The sequence below is a fragment of the Pseudorca crassidens genome, chromosome 5 (assembly GCF_039906515.1).
Source record: "Pseudorca crassidens isolate mPseCra1 chromosome 5, mPseCra1.hap1, whole genome shotgun sequence".
NCBI lineage: Eukaryota > Metazoa > Chordata > Mammalia > Artiodactyla > Delphinidae > Pseudorca > Pseudorca crassidens.
In genome coordinates, this window is record NC_090300.1 from 96,849,787 (window position 1) to 96,870,903 (window position 21,117).

A 21,117-nucleotide genomic window follows, 5' to 3' on the forward strand; every position below is an offset into this window, starting at 1 on the left:
GCTTTCTATCCTGTACCATTGATCTATATATCTGTTTTTGTGCCAGTACCACACTGTCTTGATTACTGTAGCTTTGTGGCATAGTTTGAAGTTGGGGAGCCTGATTCTTCCAACTCTGTTTTTCTTTTTCAAGATTGCTTTGGCTATTAGGGATCTTTTGTGTTTCCATACGAATTGTAGGGTTAGGTACAATTTTCCTAGACTGAACCAGGAAGAATTAAGAAATATAAACAGACCTATCACAAGTAATGAAATTGAAACCGTAATTAAAAATCTTCCAACAGACAAAAGTCCAGGACCAGAAGCCTTCACAGGCGAATTCTATCAAAAATTTAGAGAAGAGCTAACACCAATACTTCTCAAACTCTTCCAGAAAATTGCAGAGGGAGAAACACTCCCAAATTCATTCTACGAAGCCACCGTCACCCTGGTACCAAAACCAGAAAAAGATATCACAAAAAAAGAAAATTGTAGACCAATATCACTGATGAACATAGATGCAAAAATCCTGAACAAAATACTAGCAAACAGAATCCAACAACACATTAAAAGGATCATACACCATGACCAAGTGGGATTTATCCCAGGGATGCAAGGATTCTTCAATATACGCAAATCAATCAGTGTGATACACCACATTAACAAATTGAAGGAATAAAAACCATATGATCATCTCAATAGATGCAGAAAAAGCTTTTGACAAAATTCAACACCCATTTATGATAAAAGCTCTCCAGAAAATGGGCATAGAGGGAACCTACCTCAACATAATAAAGGCCTTATATGACAAACCCACAGCAAGCATCATACTCAGTGGTGAAAAACTGAAAGCATTTCCACTAAGATCAGGAACAAGACAAGGATGTCCACTCTCGCCATTCTTATTCTGCATAGTTTTGGAAGTCTTAGCCACGGCAGTCAGAGAAAAAAAAGAAATAAGAGGAATACAAATAGGAAAAGAAGTAAAACTGTCACTGTTTGCAGATGACATGACACTATATATAGAAAATCCTAAAGATGCAACCAGAAAACTACGAGAACTAATCAGTGAATTTGGTAAGGTTGCAGGATACAGAATTAATGCATCTAAATCTGGCATTCCTAGACACCAACAATGAAAAATCAGAAAAAAAAGGAAACACTCCCATTTACCATTAAAACAAAAAGAATAAAATGCCTAGGAATAAACCTGCCTAAGGAGGCAAAAGACTTGTACTCAGAAAACTATAAAACACTGATGAAAGAAATCAAAGATGACATAAACAGGTGGAGAAATATACCATGTTCTTAGATTGAAAGAGTTAATATTTTGAAAATGACTATACTACCCAAAGCAATTGACTTTTAAACAGAGTCCTCAGTGAATAGAAATAGACAAGCCAAAATCCAGGATGATTTCTTATCTAGACATATTTCAAATCTAGTTATGTTAAGTCGTATTTAGAAAATGTGATATAAATGGCAGCTCAATTAAAAGACTGCTATACAGTCTATAAACATTTCAGGTCTTTGCTTACATTTTATGTACATATAATATTAAGGGTATTCTCTACCTTTAAGCATTTAAGACTTGTAGAAATTAAGTCTGTTGTCGGTATAAATCAGTGGATTTTTTTAAATATCTTTTTTGAACATCTTTATTTGCTTTACAGTTGTGTGTTAGTTTCTGCTGTATAACAAAGTGAATCAGCTGTATGTATATATATATCCCCATATCCCCTCCCTCTTGTGTGTCCCTCCCACCCTTCCTATCCCACCCCTCTAGGGGGACACAAAGCACCAAGCTGATCTCCCTGTGCTATGCAGCTGCTTTGCACTAGCTGTTTTACATTTTACAGTGTATATATGTCAATGCTACTCTCTCACTTCGTCCCAGCTTACAATTCCCCGTCCCTGTGTCCTCAAGTCCATTCTCTATGTCTACGTCTTTATTCCTGTCCTGTTCCTAGGTTCTTCAGAACCTTTTTTTTTTTTTTTTTTTTTTAGATTCCATATATATGTGTTAGCATACGGTATTTTTCTCTTTCTGACTTACTTCACTCTGTATGACAGTCTCTAGGTCCATCCACCTCACTGCAAATAATCAATTTCGTTTCTTTTTATGGCTGAGTAATATTCCATTGTAATATGTGCCACATCTTCTTTATCCAGTCATCTGTTGATGGACACTTAGATTGCTTCCATGTCTTGGTTATTGTAAATAGTGATGCGATGAACATTGTGGTATATGACTTTTTTGAATTATGGTTTTCTCAGGGTATATGCCCGGTATTGGGATTGCTGGGTCATATGGTAGTTCTATTTGTAGTTTTTTAAGGAACCTCCATACTATTCTACATAGTGGCTGTATCAGTTTACATTCCCATCAACAGTGCAAGAGGGTTCCCTTTTCTCCACACCCTCTCCAGCATTTATTGTTTGTAGATTTTTTGATGATGGCCATTCTGACTGGTATGCGGTGATATCTCATTGTAGTTTTGATTTGCATTTCTCAGTGGATTAACCTAATGGTATTTTCACAGTTCAGTTCATTGTATGCTTATCTAAATAAGTATGGTTTGGAAGTTAAATTCCTTCTGACGCAAATCTGAGTTAGACTACTTTCCAGCTAGTATAGTCCAGATTTCTCCTAAAAACCTCTTTTGGTTAGTTTGTTTTAGTATCAGAGAAAATACAGAAGATGTAAATTTTATAATTTCCAGTGTAAAAATGCTTTAAGTAGGAAGAGTAGTTTTAAATAGTGTTTGATCCTTTATCCATAAGTTATTTACTTATTCATATTGACAGAGAGAAGAGGGCCCTAGCCTTTCAGCTGCTACTGTTGATGACAATAATGATAATAATAGTAAGCTAGTAGCACTAATAATACTAGTAATAATGATACAAATTTATCAGATGCTTGCTGTGTGTCAATTTCCCAAGCCAATTATTTACTGCTGTGTATCAAACCACATAAAACTTAGAGGCTTAATTTACCAACAACTATTATTCGCTATGATTTTGTGGGTTGGCTTCTATTTTATGTTGTATTGGCTGGGGTGTTGGGCCTCCCTCGCATGCCTAGCGCTTGTTGCTCCCTTGCAGCTGGGGACCCACTAGGGCCTTTCTGCATGACTGCTTGGGCTTCCTCACAGCATGACCACTAAATTCCAAGATCATTTTCCAAGGTGCAAAGGCAGAGAGCACAGATCTCTTAGGGCCTAGCCTCAGAATTTACGCGGTATAATTTCTACCACATTCTACTGGTCAAAGCAACGCACAGCCTAGCCCAGGTACAGGCGGAGGGGGAATAGACTCCACTGCATGATGGGAAGAGTGGCAAAGAATTTTTGGCCATCTCTAATCCTCCACGAATTCTTTAAGTACTGTTGTAATTCATGTTTTGGAGATGAGGGAACTATGGCTTAGAGGGTAATTTAGTACCTAAAGTCATTCAGTTACTAAGTGGTTTAAGCTCAAGTTTAGATTAATTTGACTCTAGAGCTGGAGTTTTAACTTGAAATATTTGGCCTTGAGTGTGTGGGCAGATTAGATATGTTTGTCTTTCTACTCCAAAGCCAGTGTCTAAGGGTGGTTTTATTGATGTGCAGCTTATATCATTTGCAATCAGACTAAAATAGTAAAGGGATTTGATTCATGTTATTGATCAGCCATCATGTGGTAAACATTACAGTCTCCCTAAATTAAGATATTTCTAAACTCTCAGTTGAGATGAAAGTTAACATTCTTAGATGTGATAATGTCCTATGCTTACTATTAGCACATTTCCTTACCAAGGACAAATAAATAAAATCAACTTTTTAAACCATAGATTTCCCACTGAGCATACTTTGCTTTAGTAGTCTACGTTTTTCATATGTTCTAGTGTTTACTTTTCATTAACACGAAAAACAGAGTTTTTAAGTTGCCTTTTATTACTTTTTCGTTATTTCTGCTGCTTTGTGGTTTTGATTTGAAAGAGTGTTATTCAAGGATTTTCCTTTGTTGAAAAGGAAAGAAAAAGTCAGAGATGCCTATATGGTAATAAACAAAATAAAAATTAAGGCTTCCAAATATACTAATGAATTTTTATACTTACTGTAATTTCAATTTTCAATGTTAGATTTTTCTATCCTGACTGAAGGATTTCTGCAGTCTCAGATTGAGGTATATTGAGGAAAGTCTGTACACTGAAAATATTTTATAGCACCTTTTACTTCATATTGATTTTTAGGTTGTGAAATGGATTCATAATTTTTCCCTAAAGCATATGGGCTTTTTAGTGCCTGAGCTGTCTAGTCACCTCCTACCAGCCAGAAATAAAAGTGATGACAGCTTCATGGAATGTTATGGGACCTCAAATTATGTACCCACAGTCTCCTCATTTTATAGAGGACACAACTTTGGATAAGAGAAGCTTTCGGCTCTTTTCTTATCATGGAGTAATAAGACAGGCAGAGCTGTGTCTAGACCCCTGTGTTCCCGGTGCCATGCTTTCCTCCACCATATCCCAGTACTTCCTTCATGAGGCTTGATATGGGAAATGGAGAAACCAATTGTCTACAAGGTCCTGCCGCCACCACTCGGCTACAGAATAAACTACATCCAGTTTAACTTTAGCCAGTTTAAGCAAATCTTAGACCTTTTTTCAAATTTAAAAAATATACCTGTTGTTGCTACATTCAGAAAGTTTAAGAAGTTTCTAGTGGTCCAGGGAAATTGTACTGCTAACAACTATTACAGCCATGTTTTCTTATGATTATTTTACTTTTTTTTTATTTTGAAAGAAAAATAAAATCCCAATTTTGAAAGAAAAGTAAGTCTTTACTGCTTAAAAAAACCTAGCATTTCTTTCTGAGGCTGCAGACATCTAAATTAGCCCACTTGTCTTGAACCCATTATCATATGTCATATCTGTATCTGGTATGCTGAAGGGAAAATGTGGGTTACTCTGGTCATGTGTCACTATACATTTCTTTTATGCTGTTGTATGACAAAGAATACATGTGATGTGCTAATTTATCTATAATAACTATCAGGGACTCTCTTGTTCCTAAAAATAATTCAATTTAATTGTGTTTTTTTTTTTTAGGAGATTATTGTAACGGTAGGAGATAATGTCACCAACTAGCTTTAAGGATAATGAGGTGTAAGCAGAATGAGATGGTTCCTCATTCAGTTTATCAGTTACTGGACTCTTTGACCTTTGTATTCCCTGCTTTATATCCTAAAAAAGTGAAACTATACTCTGTGCCATCGGTGAATGTTCTATGGTGGAAGGGCTAATGCTTTGTAGCAAATTGGGACTCAGTGGTCAAGTAAAAGGTTTGGGGTGACTGCACCAGAAATGCCTTCTGGACTCGAAAGCCAAGCTTGGGAACCTGGGTGCCACTGGGGCCTGTCAGAGGATGGGCTGTTGCAGTGGGTGTGGAAATCTAGTCACTCTCTCTCCTTCAGGCACATTGCAGGTTTGCCTGAGAAGGTCAGTATGATGGCTTGTCAATACTATTTTTGAAAATAGGAATATTTAAAGAAAAAAATAGAAAAACCATTTATAAACTATCCAGAGATTACTACTGTTTATGTCTTTTTGTGTATATCCTGTATTTGGTTTCTATTTGTCTGTAGTGTGATATTTAGCTTTTTAATAGAACTAAGACAGTACTGGGCATACTATTTATTGTCTTGCCTTTTTCACTTCACACTTTTATTGAGCACGTTTGTGTGTGTGCATGCACACACACACTCTGTTATAATATGGCATCCATGTCCATTATACCAAAAATAAATGAGAATTGCTTGGCCAAATTATGTTTATTTTTATATTTGCCTCAACCGTTTGAATAAAGTAATTTTAACCCCAGGGAAGAGGTGGAATAAATGTCATGATTTTAGTTTTCTTGTCAGTAATGCAGAACATGAGCACCAGAGAGCTGAGCTATCTCTTTGCTCTGTGGTTCATTTGTTTTTCACTTGTTCCATTCCTGGGGAGCAGGGTTGAAGTGGGACAAAGGTATCAATGAGGAAAATTTCCAGAGTCAAAAAGAGGAAGTAACTGTCAGGGAACAGGTAATGTGATGGAAACTATGTTTATGCTTCCTCAGAAAGTATGACAAATGTGTTCAGTTTACTGAGATTCTGGAAACTTCACATGGGGCATACAGCATTAATTTCCTTTCATTGCTGTTGTTATATTTTGCAGTTAACAAAGAAAAAATAGATAGGGAGAGAAAAGATACTACAACTCACAGAGCAAAGATTTTTGTTTTTTCTTATTTAGAGTCAAACACTAGATTTTTACTTCTCTCTTAAAGCAGCTTTTGGTAAAATTCCTTTTCATCAAAGTTTGGAAAGTTGATGCCTCACTATGTAGTGTTTCTGTAAACTGGTTTTATGTACTGCTCCTATCGATCTGTTTATTAGCACTGTTCGGGTCAGGAAATTCTTATGTGTTTATTCTTTAAATATTTTCATGGTCATTGACATTAACATTTATTGGGTATCTATTATGTGTAAGAAGCTGTTACAGGTATAATAAGACTTTTTCTTCCCCAACAAAGACTTTTGCTCTGATTGAGGTGAAGTGCGATATGTTTATACAATAGCTGTGGTACTCTTCAGAAAAAACTTCCTGCCACTGCAGGTAATGTGAAGTGGTGGCATTTAATAGCCTGATAGATGACATCCAGGAAGGGGGATGGAAAAGATACCATGGCCGTGCTTTGACATAAAACTGGTGCAGGTGAAAGTTCAACAGGCTGAGACATTGGAACTTTGAATCAGTAAGGAGGAAGATGTGGCTTAACCTGAGGTTAAGAGCAGGAGAGGTCAGGAAGAGGCCATTCAAATGCTCGAGGAGAGAACAGAGAAGTGGTGTGAGAAATGGTGCAAGGTAGCTTGGTCCCATGGACAGGAGAAATCCTCGAAGAAAATACTGTAGGAAAAATTTGAACTATATTCTAATGAGTAGAAGTAAAAGCTATCTCTGAAGTGTAAATGGGACAAAAAATAAAAATAGTGGACTAGGGAATGTAGCAAGTAAAAATAATTAAGAATTTTCATTAGAAGCAATAAGTACTGACTTAATTGACATAATTCAGATTGCTACTTCACTGTAATGTTTCTTATGGCGATCTACTGGGAATTGCAAAGAACAAAAATGAATCTAGATTAAAAAAAATTGTTTCAGGGTCAAGTTTGTCTATTTGATGAAGAGACTCTTCTTTTATCAAAGTACCCCGGGTCATAAAAGTATAGTTTAAACTTCCAGTGTTTCTTTTTCTTTTGAAAAAGAACCTATCAAAGAAACTCAAAGAAAACCAAGTTCTACTATGATTACTTCTGGCTGCTTCTATTTGAATCATTGCAATGGCAACTTTCCACATGGTTCACAGAATTTTTATTGTATTGATATTTTATCTTAAACAGGAATGCAGGAATAGTTTTTTCTTTTCTCTCTCAAGTAATAGACTGGTCTACATTTTTAAGGTTTATTTTATAAGAGGATACTTGTTACAGATTAGGTTTAAAAATCAAAAGAAGTCCAACACTGAAGACAAAAGTGTTTTCTTTATTGAAGCAGATATTGTTAAACTTTTAAACCAGATGAAAGTACGAGTGATCATATCATACTGTCGTAGTTTCTCATAATAAATTTTCCATATAAAATTATTTGTTGTAGGGAGGGTGGGAGGGAGGGAGACGCAAGAGGGAAGAGATATGGGAACATATGTATATGTATAACTGATTCACTTTGTTATAAAGCAGAAACTAACACACCATTGTAAAGCAATTATACTCCAATAAAGATGTAAAAAAAAATTGTTGAAATCATCAAAGGGATAATCCTACTCTGCATTGCTGCAAAGTTTAAATAGCTAACATTTAAAAAGATTATTTGGGAAGTTTTATTGAATGTACTGAGATAAGGCTTATTGTAGTCCTTTTTTTCATCCAAACTGCTGTCATAATCGTAGGAAATTTCAAAATCCACTTGAAGGACCCCATTCACCCTTGGAGTTTTTTAATTCCTCACCTAATTCATCTTCACTGTACTGTTCCTACCCGTTGCAGGGCCATATTCTGGTCAGAACTGCATCCATCACCCCCAAAATTGTAGACTCCTCTGTCTCTCTCACTGATTACCACCTTTGTTCTGCTTCTATCTCAGTTTTATTCCCACTATGTTGTTCTATACCTTTGGCAATCCCTAAGCCCCTTAAATTCATTAAGAGTAGGATTGTGTCATCTTCACCTTTGTATCATCAGTGCCTACCTAGACATAGTCTAGTAGACACTCAGTCAAGGTATGCAGAATAAATGAATGGATTAATCAAATATTCGCCCATTGTTTGCTGTGGAATTTTAAGAGGGCACCATGACAATTGATGATAATAAGGTGAGAATGATGGCCTTAAGATGGCCATCAGTTTAAGTAACAATAGTATTATATGGGGAAACGAAGAAAGACTACTAGGATATTTATACTTTTAAACAGAGGTGGCGGGTAGAGTTAATAATAACTCTTATTTATTGAGAGTTTTAAAAATTAGTTGTGTTAGGCTCTTACCTTCATATCTTATTTACTCCTCACATCAACTTAGTGAGACAGGCATTTCTATTTAAAACTTTTAGAGATGAGGAAACTGATTCAGAGAGAGAGGTTTAGTAACTTGTTCAAGACTACCAGCAGAGTAAGGATATGAACCCAATATGTACTATCAAATGTCAGGGCCAATCTCTTTAATACACAACAGTTGAAGAATTAGGCAGAATATCTTTTGAATATCTTCTGGGAACTTGTCAAAGGATATTACATTTGAATGTGATAGGAATATTTCATGTTTTAGTTGTGTTTAGGTAAGTCATTTGTAAATTGTCCATTCAAAACTGTTTATTTTAGAAAGCAAATTTATTTACCCTGAGTGCATCGTTCTTATTTTGTAAGATGGCCTGCTGCTCTTAATAGACCGTTGTGGGCAACACGTTTGAGAGTATACTGCAGAGATCAAAGGACGCCCAGGGTTCATCTTTCCCAGACCCAATTTTGCACTTGGTCTCCCTAGCCTTGTTAGTGGTGGATGATTTGTCCTTTAAGAAAGGAAAAAGACCTTCCTTGGTTACCTATTTTAGTGCAGCTTTTGGACTGACATAGTTTCCTAAATTCTTTTAAAGTGAGCAGTTCAATGGAGTAACATGGAGCAGCTTAAAAAATTGTCCTGCTGCCTGTGTCTCAGGTTAGAATGTTTCTGTTCACACTTTACTTCTCTTATGACTTGGGGTAGACTCTGAGTCTTCATTGGGATTTGGACTTTTAAGATCTGCTTCTTATTCCTTGTAAATTGGTGCAGACACTATGGAAAATAGTTTGGAGGTTCCTTAAAAAACTAAAAATAGAGTTGCCATATGATCCAGCAATCCCACTCCTGGGCATATATCTGGAGAAAACCATAATTCGAAAAGATACATGTACCCCAGTGTTCATTGCAACACTGTTGACAATAGCCAAGACATGGAAGCAACCTAAATGTCCATCAACAGATGAAGGGATAAAGAAGATGTGGTACATATACACAATGGACTATTACTCAGCCATAGAAAAGAATGAAACAATGCTATTTGCTATTTGCAGTAGAAATTATCATACTAAGTGAAGTAAGTCAGAGAAAGACAAATACCATATGATATCACGTATATGTGGAATCTAAAATATGGCACAGGGCTTCCCTGGTGGCGCAGTTGTTGAGAGTCCGCCTGCCGATGCAGGGGACACGGGTTTGTGCCCCGGTCTGGGAGGATCCCACATGCCGCGGAGCGGCTGAGGCCGTGAGCCATGCCACTGAGCCTGCGCATCCGGAGCCTGTGCTCCGCAACGGGAGAGGCCACAGCAGTGAGAGGCTCGCGTTCTGCCAAAAAAAAAAAAAAAAAAAAAGTAGATATGGCACAAATGAACTTATTTACGAAACAGAAACAGACTGACAGACGTAGAAAACAAACTTACAGTTACCAAAGGGGAAAGGGGGTTGGGGAGGGATAAACTAGAGTTTGGGATTAGCATATACAAGCTGCTATATATAAAATAGATGAACAACAAGGTCCTACTGTATATATAGCACAGGGAGCTAGATTCAATATCCTGTCATAAACCATAATGGAAAAGAGTATGAAAAAGGATGTGTATATATATGTATAACTGAATCAGTTTGCTGTACACCAGAAACTAACACAATATTGTAAATCAGCTATACTTCAGTTGAAAAAAAAATCTGCCTCGTATTCCCCTTAGATGTATGGAAAACTTTAAAGCACTTAGACAAGAGAATGGAGAAGATCCAGTTTTATTTGAGACTCCCAGGAGTCATCTTAATAATAGTCTCTATTCCCAAGAGGGGGAAATGAAAGGCAAGGCTTGCATCAGCCTAGTATCCTCACTTTCTTAGGAATCAAAATGTTCCCAAGGTCAAAAACAGTGTGAAGTAACGCCCTAAACCCATCTTGGAAGGCACTACATCAGAAATAGAGTGAATGGTAATTGCTCTTTAACTGGACGTGAGTCTCATTTTCAGTGCCACTGTTTATATTCTTCGTGTCCTGCCTTTCTCTTTATGTTGAATTTGTTCCACCTTGTAAAGATTAAGAAGCACATGTTCTAGCTTTTAAATGTAAAAATTGAATTATTAATAGTTTTTGGATAAAAAATGGGCTCCCATTGCTTCTACCAGAAGCAGTACATTCTCAGAAACTTTGGAACTCACTGATATGAAGTGTCATTTAAAGTTTTTCACTAATTCAGCACTTAAAGCTTTTTATTTCCTCCTTGATATATGACACAGCTGTTTCTTGAAGTGAGAAAAGTCAAGGACTCCATACGATCTAATTAGATTATTCTCTTTGTGTGTCTCCTACATTTAGTGAAGGCTACTAATCAAGTCTTGATGTATTTTTTATTCATTTTTCAAATTCCTCATCTCAAGATGGCTATCGTTGGTGCATTGCCCCCACTATATTGTATGATAATAATGTAGTCATGTCTTTTTCTCCCCTACTATGTGATAAATTTATTAAGGGTAGGATTGTGTCATCCTACGTCAAATCTTGTGTACCTTCAGCCTCCTGATGATGCTGGCTATAGCCACTTAAGCTACTAAGACTTATTCGTAAAGAGTGATGCTCCATCATTCTGACCTCACATTCTGTGCAGTAATGTAACTTGAATTTTGGAGAAATTGATTCATACCGTTTTAAAGAAGGACAGTTTTAGGTGATCAAATTCAGGATAAAAGAGGCACCTTGCTTCTTAGGTGATATTCTTGACATTGCTGATGCATTCATTACACTTTTTTTTTTTTAAATGCAGATAGTTTTCCTTCTCATCTTCTCCCTCTCCTTTGTCTTTGCTCCTCTCTGCCTCCCCCTTCTCAAGGCTCCTCTATATATTAACATCTTTACTGGTTTACCCAGTATTGACATCTAGAAGTTACTTTTTGCTTACCTGGTGTATCAGAATACTTTTACTCCAAAATTATTTCTTATAAACAAAATCTCACACAAAACAAATTTTTAAAATGGCTTAGCTTTTGATGGTTAATGGGAGATAATGTGGTAGTAATTAGTCAAAATAAAGTATACCTTTATTGAAAGTATTGGAAAATTTCTTGTAAATTTAAGTTATGTTTAAGGTTATTGAGTCTTTGTAGATAAATTTTATTTCCTTAGTTGTTCTGGGGTAGGGCATTTAGTAATAGACACATATCTTAATATAGGATGCTTCAAATCCTTTATTAAGCAGTCCAGTCATCATTTTTGGTCTTATGATGAGCGGCAATCAGGTGGGCTTAGGGAAAATTGGCAAAGTATGGAAAAATATCAAGATAGAAAAAAAAATTCATCTACAAAGAAGATGTGGAGTTGTTGCCTTTCTTCCCTCTATGTCTAGATGATTAGAGATGACTGTATCCTTGGATTTTATTTTCAAAATTGGAGGTTATTTATTTTTAAAATGGGTATCTAAGAGTGCAGAGTGGGGTGGGGAACTAAAGCTTGATGTAAAGCAAAATATAGTAAACAAAAAACTCCCACACAGTCATATAAAAAACAAACCTATTTGCTATGACAGTAAATTTAAATGACATCAGAGAAATAGAATTAGCTATAAGTTCTTTTCATTTCTTGTTGTGGATTGCAACCTCTGTAAATCGATATTTCAGGTAAAGTGTTTCCAAAATAATCATTTACATATGTATGGTGTGTGTTTTTAAAAATTAGATATAAAATAAATATAAATATGCGTCTGGTATATGTGAAAAATAAAGTAACACAAAACTGTTGCATTCACATGTTTTTAACAACTTGAATTTGTGTTTCTTTAAAGACTAAAGGCAAAATAAATCTTTTCATTGCCTTAGTTTATGCAAAAAGTTGAATAAAAATATGGTGATCTGTTTGTAGGAACAAGAAAATTGGACTATACACACAGTTTATAATTTAACAGTGATTAGTTATAGAGTGATTATTAGAGCTTCTAGACTGTAAATTATAAAGATAAAATGTTACTATTTCTGTTTTAAAGTTTAGTGCCTACATAGCCAATGGATCAAAAATCCAAGATGGGTAATCACTGGTATTGTGCTTCAGGCTTTAGATCTAACAAATAAAAATGAAAAACATTTGGATATGATTAAAGAACAGAGAAACAAGGGGATGGAGAGCAACCAATTCGGAAAATAAGGAACAGTTGGTTTTCCCTAATTACAGCCATCTTGTTTTCTTTTTTCTTCTGTATGTATCAATTGGAAGTTTGGTAGAAAATTAACTTGTTTGCCTAATTATAGAAATAAATTCGTTGCAGATTTTCAAAAGTGACTTTATGTTTTTCCTTAAACTCAGATTTCAAAAGTCAGTTGCAGTTTGTATTGGCTGCAATTCTTTCCTTGGATATAGTTCATCAGTTTACTTTTCATTTCCTAAGACTGGATTTCTTAAATCTACCATCACCTAAATGAGGATGTGTTGACATAAATGAGAAGATCAAAGATTCAGCTAATTAAAGAAGTTTTACCTTGGAATTACGCTGAGTTGTGCAGAAGTGTGGCTGAATCTAAGAAGATGATGAAACATTTTGCATAACCTAACCATAATGAGATTGTTTGTTGTTGCCAGTCAAGCACTAAAATAAGGCCTAAGTTCTGACCCTTCTTTCCCATAAATCTTCTCATGGATAATAAAGGTTATGGAAATTGGGACTTTTTGGTTTTCCAGTAGAGATGAATTTTTTGAGATGTCAGTTACTTTATACTTTATTGCTTTCTGTTCATTCCTGTTTTTCCCACTTTTTATCACAAGTACCTTATTTATTACGTATTCATATAATATAGGAAGTTACATGTTTCCTTTCAGTGACTTTACGGAGAGGTGCATGTTTTATGATCTTTTTGGTACCTAACATGTTTTTTTGCTTGTTATTTGAGAGTCATTAAACCCAGATACATGAGTAAAAAAAAAAAGGCAAATAAACACAACTTTCAGTGTCAAAGTCCTGCTGAAACATTGTATGGTGTTATATGCATTGCAGATTTGATGGCTTTCTTTAGTTTTCCTCTGTATTTACTTTGAGTGCTAATTCAAGTGCCTCCTCCCCAGCCCCAGCCCTGACCCCTCAACACACACACAAAGCAGTTAAGACTTCAAAATGGAACCATAGTAGGTATGTGCCTGCTGTGTTCTGGTGATTCTGAATAAGCAGGAATATAAAGAGACAAGGTCACCTCAAAACTGAAAAGTTCTGTAGTATTTTATCTTCCAGTTGCTTCCTTACTATCTAGCACTAAGAGTTTTGGGCTGATTAACATAATTAATGTTGTAAACTTATGAAAAGCTAAGAAGGAATGTAGATGATACTGTTAAAGTATTAGTCATGGTTTGAAGCCTGTTCTAAATCATGTCAGAATTCCCAGAACTTAACATGGAAATTAGAATAGAGACAACACCTACATTTCCTTCCCTTCCAAACCATTGTTTTCATACTGCCATAACTTTTTCTTTCTAAAACCGAGATTTGATCATTTCCTTAATCTTTTTAGTCCATTTTGGCTTCCCATTCCTTATTGCAGTGGCTTTTTATGGACTACATTAGAATTACCCAGGGAGCTTCTAAAATATGCACATATCTGAGACTTATCAGAAACTCTGATTTTTAGATAGAAGTGACAAGTGTATTTGACAAAAACTTTGTTCATTGGTTCAGATGCCTCTTTTTGTCATGTCCCAACCAAACTTTCTCATCTTGTCTCAAGCCGTTTCCTCCACTCTCTTTCTGCTCTTCTCTAGCCATGCTAAATCTAGATATTATCCAAATAGTTCTATTCCTAACCTCTCCTCCTTCCCCTCCTCTCCACTCTAAGTCTTTCATCTGTTGAACAACTGCTTATCTTGCTAGATTCGCCTTAAATGACACATCTTTCCTTATTCCCTGTGTAGAAATAAGCACTCTGTTTTTTTTGTTTAACATTTATATTTGATTATGAGTTTTTTAGGTGTCCGTCTCCCCCATTAAACCTCATGTAATTCATCTTGTTCACGTTTATATTAAATGAGTACATGGACGACTAATAGAATCCCTGTTAGGAATTTAAATGTACAGTTTTTATGAACATTGTTTTTAAGGGCTTTATTGAGTTGACCTAGGTTGATAATTTCATTTTTCATAGTATATTCCCATTAAATCTTACATGCCTTATATTTACCTTTTCCTTCATTTTTCCCTGTTTGTATCTACAGACGAAATCTTACAAAACTCTCCCTTATCTTCAGTCACATGTTGGCAGAAATCAAAGCTATCTTTCCCAATGGGCAATTCCAGGGAGATAACTTTCGTATCACGAAAGCAGATGCTGCTGAATTCTGGAGAAAGTTTTTTGGAGACAAGTAAGTACAAATTTGGATCCATGTTTGAAGAATGGCTTAGACCTGCCTCCAGTTCCATATGGTGTAGATTTTACCTGAGTATTTTGAGAATATACTGCAGTGTTTTTGATAAGTGTTTTGATTGCTATTTTTTCTATTTAGCCACCAGAAGTATATCTCAGTAACTGAATAATTTTGTTGTTACCAAGTAAATATTATATGACATTTATTTATTTGGTGAGCATTCATTGAGTTAAATAGTTAGCTCTAAGAAGCAGATGTATGTAAGAGTATACATGAGAAGCCCATAACTTTTTATAACTTAGTGTACACATAAAACACATATAGAAAATAAAAGGCAGAAAGGGAAAGACACTTTAAAAATTGGCCTAAATAAATTGTTCTGACAATCCAGAGGGGGGACACTTACTTGAGGACTGCAGGCATCGGAGACTGCTTTCTATACTAGGAGGTAGAGTATAAGCTTGACGAAGATCTAAAATTGAAGTGGGAAAAAGCCTCAGTACTGGCATTCAGGTTTTCTCTGTGTCATTGCACAGAAAGTATGCACGTGTAAACAAGATACAGAAAGGAGGGTAATGTTATCACAGAGTTGCATTATCTCACAAAAATAGCTAAAGATGTTTTCTTTAGGTATTTCCTATCCAGACACAAACCCAGGTGAGCTTGGCAAATAATAGGAACTAAATATCTGAAGTCTGCATAACTTAAATAAAACGTGCAAAACTTTTATCAGGAATCTCTTAGTAAGATGCTTAAGAACTGAGCATCAGGCGGCAGATGGTTTCTTCAGTTCCTTTTAAGGGTCCCCTTTGATGAGAGAGCACCCTCAGAATGTCCTTGAATGTAGGCAGAACTGTAGCTAAGAATTAAGGAGGAGTGGTTGCTTACACACAGATTATTGTTTTCATCCTGTAGTTAAATTCTATATTTATACATTAGCTGATGAAATACGATGTAAAATGTTGGCACACACTTGCAGTGATCTGGAGTCCTTTGACACTGGCGAATTAACTGTAATGTTGGGTTTCCCGTTTTTTTTTTTTTTTCTCTATGACGTGCTGTGTTTATCTATAGCTACCACATGACTAGGACATACACAGAGCAATGCACATTTGATTAGATGCATATATATATATATTTTTTTGCGGTACGCGGCCTCTCACTGTTGTGGCCTCTCCCGTTGCGGAGCACAGACTCCGGACGCGCAGGCTCAGCAGCCATGGCTCACGGACCCAACCGCTACGTGGCATGTGGGATCTTCCTGGACTGGGGCACGAACCCATGTCCCCTGCATCGGCAGGTGGACTCTCAACCACTGCGCCACCAGGGAAGCCCAGATGCATAATTATTTTACTTCAAAAATGTTAAAGCCTTTTTCCCACTTCTTAAATAAAATGTATTCTTAATTATTTTTAGGCACTACAGGAGGAAATACTGTTATTGCTTTTAACACAAGACATTCTGTGTTCCAGAAATCTAGCTCTTTGTAATGCTCCTATATCTATTCACAAATGAGGACTTAAAAAAAGAAAAGGTTCATCCTCATCTGAATTAGACTAACAGCCAGGAGTGTACGGATTAAATATTTGTGAATAGTAGAAAGCAGAAAGGGACCGCAGAGTTCCGGGAGTAACAGCTGAGGATGTCTTGAAGCTACAGCTCATATATTAACACTCTGAGCCTAATGCAAAGAGTTGGTAACCTTCAAAATAAACTATCTTAAAAGTTTAAGAAAATCTATCAGAGAAGTTGCTTGCGGTATTTCTTTTTGAAAACTGAAAATTCTGGTGAGTTAAAAATTGCTTGCTTGTCAAAAGGTCAGTAAAAAATGGACCTTTTGACAAAAGATTGCTCACATGTTTTTCAAGAGAGGAGTTTGTTTTGCCGGCACCTCAAACCACAGAGAATTATGCATTTGAGACATCGTTACTTCCCTTTATTTATAACCATAGACATTAAGGGGCTGAAATTTCTGTCCAACTGCTACGTGAGTGAAATCACTACTAAATCAAATGGGGGATTCTTGAAATTCTGATTAAACGCTCTCCCTACCTCCTAAACCCTTGTACCCTTGTCTGCTGTCTTTGCTTACTTGAGAAGGCTTCTTAATTGGTCTTTAAGATTTTTATTTTGGGGATGAGAGCCAAAGGTAAAGCTCCCTCTGGAACTCAGACATATTTCTGTAGTCATCAAAAGTAATGCTTCTTTTATTAGATCACTGGAGAAACCATCTTTATATTCTCTGTGGGGTTTCACCTTATAGTTCCATAGTATTTTATTGAATGAATGGACGAATGATGTAGCCTTTTAAAAGGTTGAATTCTTTTCTCTTCCTTATACTCATACTAGTTTGCATTTTTGCATAACTGAGTTCTCATACAGAAGTATTCCTGTTATTTATCTACATATTGAGGGCATATGAGAATGCTTTCATGGGACCTAACCGGTGAGTTTAAACTTGAATGCATTATTGTTTCCAAAAACAGAACCATTGAGCGGTTAGTTCTAAAAACAGCCAAACAGATTATGATTTTTATAAAGCAGGTTTTAACATAAGGAGTAGTATTGTGATATTTTTCCCAAAAAGAACTGTCAGTAAGAAAAAAATATTAGTATTGAGTTAAAATTGGGAAATAGTTATCGTTCAAAGGACTTTATAAAACTCCTAAAGGCACTCTTAGGATTCAGACCTAAAGAACAGGCAGCAGACAAAAATCTTTAGGTGTCATGTGACTAATGCTTCCTTTCTGTGCTTCTCAACCTTTTTGAAGTCATGGCAGGGCCAGCCTCTGCTCAAGGCCCAAGCCCAGTTGCGAAGGAGGTTCTGCCTGTCTGGAGCCTTAGGGGATCAATAACATATCATGTGCCAGGGTAAACTGGTTGGGAAGTTCTGTAGTTGTTAGATTTGGGGAAGTCCTGTAGTTGGTAGATTTTTATGAGACGTTATTGAATGTTTTAATAGTTGAGTTCTGCTTTTGCTTTCTTAGTCTGTTGACCAGGAGATGGTAGAAATATGTGGAAAAGAGGAGTGGCATTTTTGAGTGAATGTGTCTACGTAAATTCTGCCGAATGAGACCAATACCAAACTCTGGGTTAGAGGGTGAAGTTTATAATCCAGAAACTTCAAGCATGAGGCTCAAAGAATGTATTATTAACTGTTCAAAAAAGACCCATTCATGTGATTAGACTCGGTGACAGTCATTTTTCTAATCAGCAAGTCAGGTAGCAGTTTCTAGGCTCCTTGTACTAAGCATTTCTTGATGTTGAGGAGATTTAGACATGTGTTTCCAACCAAATTATAATTCAACAAGAACCATTCTAACTCCTGAATCTTTGTATGTCCCTTCTCCCCATCCTTACTTTACTTCCAGTTCTATTCATCAGTTCATGTTCGAGTTCAGATTCTTCCCTGGACTACTGCAACAGCTTTCTGTCTGGTCTCCCTACCTTCAATAACAGCCTATCCCATCGATTTTCTTGAGGAGGCCAGTGAGCTCCAAAAAGCAGAACTCCTTACTCTATTTATTTTTTCTGCCTGAGACGCTGTGCATTCTATGCATCATTACCGAGTCTGGGTTAAAGTCTATAACCCCATTAATATGACAAGCTTCAGGAACTTTTTTTCTAGCTTCATCTCTCTATTCAACTCATCCTCAAAGAAACAACCTCCTCATAGTCTGTACTTCTTTCCTAGTATGCTTTTTATTTCCACACCTCATTGTCTTTGTTTCCCTAAACTGCACCCTCCTCTTGGGAAACCAGTTACCCACACCCTACCCAGTGTCACACCCTACCCAGTGTTGCCACTTTGGAGGCGTTCCTCAGTAACCCGAACCTAAGGTGGGCATGCCTGCTCTATTCTTCCAAGTACCTGAGCTCACATCTCGCACACTAGACTGCAGTGAACTGCTGACATGCTTGCATTTCCCAGTAGACTAGAAAGCTTCCTTGATTTTTATTTCTCAGAGCCTGGTGTGTTTCTTGGAATATGTGAGCTCTAACAAGTGTTAACAGACTGGATGAATAATTGGATGGATGGGTGAGTGGATGGATGATGTCTATTGTCTGCTCAAAATTTTCAATAACTTATTATCTACAAATTGATTTTTTTTTTGTCATCAGTTCCTACAGTTCTCCCTGGCATGCCCCTCTTCCCTCCTCTTTCTTTTCTACAGTCCCAGAATCTTGGCACCCTTCCTTTAAGTCTAGTTCAGAAGTCTTCTTTTCTGGGTTCTAATATATACCCTCCCACATGTTCAACTTTACCCCATGTTTTGTGTTTATGTTGTATTTTAAATATATTTATATTATCAAATGTATTTATTACGTGGGTCTTTCCTGCTCAAAAATAAAGCTCCTGTTGACTTTTTATCCAAAAATTAGTAAAAACAGGTACATTTATTAGAGTTATTATATGTCAAATGCTTTCACATAGATTAGCTCCATTTTCAGTACGAAGTTTGAACACTATTCTTTAAATGGCTATCAGATGAGTCCTTTGGGTACTGTATACATAACAGACACTCAGTAATTATTGGTTGAGTTCATGATGTATTTTTCTACCATTTTAGTCCTCTTTTCTTTTACTTATGTCCTGTTCTTCAGGCAAGTGGGATTATTTGGCTCTTTCCTGACACCTTAGCAGCTACAGGTTTCTATGTCTTTGCCCACATTGTTCCTTCCACTTGAAGATTTTTATCTCTGGTATAAAAGTTCTCACTAGGGCTTCCCTGGTGGCGCAGTGGTTGAGAGTCCGCCTGCCGATGCAGGGGACACGGGTTCGTGCCCCGGTCCGGGAAGATCCCACATGCCGCGGAGTGGCTGGGCCCGTGAGCCATGGCCGCTGAGCCTGTGCGTCCGGAGCCTGTGCTCCGCAACGGGAGAGGCCACAGCAGTGAGAGGCCTGCGTAGCGCAAAAAAAAAAAAAAATTCTCACTAATCCCTCAAAGTTCATCTTGCTCTTGATTCTGGCCCTTATTATTATACTGAATCTTTTAGTTCTTAAACTCCCATAAGCTCTTGCTCATCCTCCATATTTATTAGTTTTCATTGATTTTTAAAGTTATTTGTCTAGCTATCTTTCCATTAGACTATAAGCCCCATGAAATCAGGCTTATTTAATCAATCTTTGTGTTTCCCAAGGTGGATCAGCACAGTGTCTCATTTGGAGACTTTCAGGAACTGTTGCTCATTTAATTCAAATGAGTTGAGCAGCAGAGGCATGTGTGTGAGTGTGCGCACGTGGGACGTGTACAGCATTTGCTTGCTTGCTTGTTCTGGGGGCAGCATGCTTAGTGCAGGCTCGCAGGCGGGTCATCTGTGTTCAGGTTCTGACTGCAACATTTACTAGCTCTGTGACTTTGGGCAAGCTCCGTGCTTTCTTCATGCATCAGTTTCTTCATCTGTAAAATGTGGATGGTAATAACAAGAATACCTACTGTGTAGGGTTGTTGCAAAGGTTAAAAGAGCTAAAATCTACATTTCAGGCAGGTAAGACAGTGTCTGGCACTTTGTATGCACTCTGTGTTGTGGAATAATTAACCAGTTTAAACCTTTAATCTTGCTCAAAGCCCCATGAATATATTTATTATTAATTCTACAAATAATATCATTAATATTCAACTTTGCATGATAGAGGTTCCACGGTCCCTAGAAATCTAAAAGCAAAATCCAGAAAAAGTTAATAAAAGTTTTCTAAAATTGTGTATATCCCTATGTAAAAGTGAGGTGGAATATAAGAAACTGTCCTGCTGACCATGGGGGGAAAAAAAATGATCTGTTTAAAATTCAGTTCATTACATCTACCTTTGATTTCCTGGGGAAGTGGTAGGGACCTTTTTAGGTTTCCTGTGTTTTCACTTTTAATAAGAAACAAAGGCCAATGGTTTCTTTACCTTTGCAGTGAGTAACATACATTTTTTTTTAGCATATTAGCTAGATCAGTTTTCCCTCTAATCAAAGAAAAGGCAACTTAGTCATATTTAATTAAAGGATGCACAATAGAAATGAAGAACATTTATAAGAAAAATGTGCAGCAGGAGATCTAGAGAGAAAGAAAAAAAAGAACTGAAATAGAACTAAAAAAATTACCATTTAATATTTCTGTTATTTAGTCAACTCTTATTACTGCCTGTTTCGAAAAAGCAAAGTATCTTTATTTCATAAGGAAAATAAAATGACAGGGCTATTTTGTTCAACTCACTGCAACAAGAT

The 21,117-nt window shown here is 36.6% G+C and overlaps 1 protein-coding gene across 4 annotated transcripts in view; it reads left to right on the plus strand.

Moving 5' to 3' along the window:
* The window catches only part of CBLB (Cbl proto-oncogene B), a 215,818-nt gene that overhangs the window by 80,004 nt on the left and 114,697 nt on the right, over nt 1-21,117 (plus strand). For all 4 annotated transcript variants that reach the window (XM_067739005.1, XM_067739009.1, XM_067739006.1 and 1 more), the window contains exon 4: nt 14,755-14,901. In XM_067739005.1, the coding sequence (XP_067595106.1) occupies nt 14,755-14,901 (147 nt within the window). The remainder of the gene's footprint in view (nt 1-14,754; nt 14,902-21,117) is intronic.